General features: G+C 47.2%; 1 protein-coding gene across 1 annotated transcript; it reads right to left on the minus strand.

Moving 5' to 3' along the window:
- Positions 1–1,583: 1,583 nt before the first annotated feature.
- On the minus strand, positions 1,584–2,600 carry LOC102770575 (melanoma-associated antigen 8). Its single transcript, XM_006765202.1, has one exon. It carries the CDS (start codon positions 2,598–2,600, stop codon positions 1,584–1,586), a length of 1,017 nt encoding a protein of 338 aa, XP_006765265.1.
- Positions 2,601–2,928: the final 328 nt, after the last annotated feature.

Genomic DNA, 2,928 nt, shown 5'->3' on the forward strand with positions numbered 1-2,928 from the left:
TTAATACAAATAAATGCTTTCATTCATTTCACCCCCACCCAAAATCTACATATTGATAATGATTGGCCAGAGCACACTCAAGATCATTAACATTCATTCCCAATTAGGCTCTCCCAGGCCATCATGTTACTCATGGCCCAGTAACTGTTTATCTGTAGAAATCTGTGCAGATGATGGGTATAACACGCCTAGTGCTCATACTGTCCAATGGCACTGAGACTGCGTGCAGGAAACCACCCTTCCTAACAAGGTGGAGATTTCTCTCTGGTTTATCCATGATCCCAAAGGAATTTGTCAGCACAATTTTCCATTTCACACTTCCCTTCTCACACCCAAGACACACAATGTGCTGCTACCACCCCCAGCTTCTTTATGATTAACCCCAGCAGAGGGAATCAGTTTCCCAAATACCCTGGCTAAGGCCATACACATTTTTTTTCTTCATTGATTAAGGTATTATGTATGTGTCCTTATTACCCCATTACCCTCCTTCACCCCCAATCATGCTCTCACCCCCTGACCTCTGTGTCCATTGCTTAGGCTTATATGCATGCATACAAGTCCTTTGGTTGATGTCTCTCCCTTACCTCCACTCTCCCCTACCTTCTCTCTGAGGTTTGATGGTCTGATTGATGCTTCTCTGTCTTTGGATCTGTTTTTGTTCATCAGTTTATGTTGTTCATTATATTCCACAAATGAGTGAAATCATGTGGTATTTACCGTTCTCTGACTAGGTTATTTCACTTAGTATAATGCTCTCCAATTCCATCCATGCTATTGCAGGTATGCTGTAGTAAAAATGAAGTCCATTCACAAGTGAGTGCTGGTCGCTGGAGGCGCACGACCTCACCTCTTCTGTTACTTGTTTGTAGGATTAAAGGGACACCTAACCCCTTCCTTATATGACTTCAGCTCCTACACTATCATCCTGTGGGTGTGTGCGCCCTGTTCATGATAGTGTGCCCACTACTATCACAGGGCCTTCCAGAGGACATGTCTGGGGATTAAATGAACTACTGAGCAGAGGTGGCCTTTATGCAGATGAAATCCCTCCATTTTCTTACAACAACCAAGGATCATTGGATAATTTGTTTCATGGAAAGGCAGACAAGAAGAGATAAGAAGGAAAAATAAAGAACCTTTTGCTTTTATTTTTCTATTTCTAAACTCCATCAATTGTACTACTGAATTCTTTCACATTTCCAAGGAAATCCTTTTATAATGCCATGTTATCTATTATGGGATCACAACCTAGGATGGGAAGTGTCCCAATTTTCGTTATACAATAGCAAATCTCTTACTCTTGAGCAGGACATGTAGAAATATATATGTGATCAATGTCATTTACAAACTTACGTGCTAAAAGTTTATGAAACCTATGAAAAGGAACATTAGACAATTTCCTTAAAAAATCTCAAAGTAATAAATCATAAATTTCTCAATTTTCATAGGAGCCCAAAGCTTTCCCTGGGCCTCACTATTGCTTTCTCCTCAAACACAGAGTTGAAAATGGTATGCACGTTACGCCCAGCAAAAGAAGTTAATGCACATGGACCTGAAAAGTGCCTGGATGCAACTGTGGCTCAGGCATAGTGGTTTTCATTGCACTCAGGCCCTTCAGGCAGGGATGGGAGGAAATGGGAATCCCTGTGATTAACTGTGAGCACAAACTTGAGGGCTTTCACCGTGGTGGTCTCAGCGTGGGCCCTGGGGCCCCACAGGAACTCGTACCGTGCAGGATCGCTATTGAGCACCTGGCGGTACACCAGGTACTGTTCCTGCACCCAAACTTTGGTGATGAGCTCCCTGGGCTCCCCATAGATCCAATGCTCCTGCCCATCATATACCCTTAAAACACTCAGTGCTTCCCATACTTTCTCCTCAGGGGCACAATCATTCTCCACAGCAATCACCCAGAGAAGTGTGACCAGGAGACCTGTGTTGGGATATCTATGGTCATCGCTCATTATCCCATGGTAGGTGAGGCCCAAGGCGGTGACCAGAAAATAGGTGTGGGCACTGGGGCCCACTTCCATCACATCAATACCAAAGACCAGCTGCATACACTCAATGGCTGCACTGAAGATCTCAGGGAAGTGGTCCTGGTGCTCTTTGATGACACTACTCAGCATTTCTGCCTTTGTGGTTGGCTCCTTTGCACGATACTTCAGGAGCAGGAACTCCACCATTTCCATAATCTTGGAATGCAGTGCTTTGTGGAGCAAGGAATCGGCATCATCTTCAGGACCTCCCTCAGTGTTTGGACCCCCCTCATCTTGGCTGCTGGAGCTCTCATCTTCAGATTGGCTCCATGGAAAGGCTGCCATGGCATGGGGCGAGGGGCAGGCACGCTGAGGACTCTGGGGAGGATTTGGTGTCTCAGCAGCAGACACCTCCTCTAGGCTGTCTATAAACAGGACTGAGGGGGAGGAAGACCGAGAGGAGTAGAGAGACAGGGCCTCCTCCTCATCCTCCTCGTCCTCCTCCTCCTCCTCCTGCATAGCCCAGAACAGTTCCTCTACCAACATGTCAGGGATCTCCATTGGGTCCTGATGGTCTTCCTCAGGCTTCCACGGCTCACTCATATGATGACCAGGCATGATGACTCGTGCTCGAACAGTGACCGAGTATGGGCAGAAGATGGGCGATGAGGACCCACGGGCCTGGGGGAAGGGGAGTATGAGAGGCATGAGATGAGAAACACAACCTAGGCGGCTCTGACAAAGGTGACTTCCAGGTCTCTCCTTTACGGGTGTACATGGGCCTCACAGGGCTCACTCCTGATCAGCCTGCCCACTAAGAGCCTGAAGTAGGAAGTGACATGACTGCTCAGGGTATAGAAGGCACAGCACAGGGTTCTGTAGCTGACGGTGGGGTGTGGAGGTGTCAGGCAATGTGGGGTCCCCTCTGACAGCTGTGGGGACTCCA

The sequence above is a fragment of the Myotis davidii genome, unplaced genomic scaffold, assembly GCF_000327345.1.
Source record: "Myotis davidii unplaced genomic scaffold, ASM32734v1 scaffold3880, whole genome shotgun sequence".
Lineage (NCBI taxonomy): Eukaryota > Metazoa > Chordata > Mammalia > Chiroptera > Vespertilionidae > Myotis > Myotis davidii.

What these genes read in the sequence shown, in the direction of transcription:
- LOC102770575 (XM_006765202.1), bottom strand. Translation starts at nt 2,600, where the DNA reads ATGCCTGGTCATCATATGAGTGAGCCGTGGAAGCCTGAGGAAGACCAT.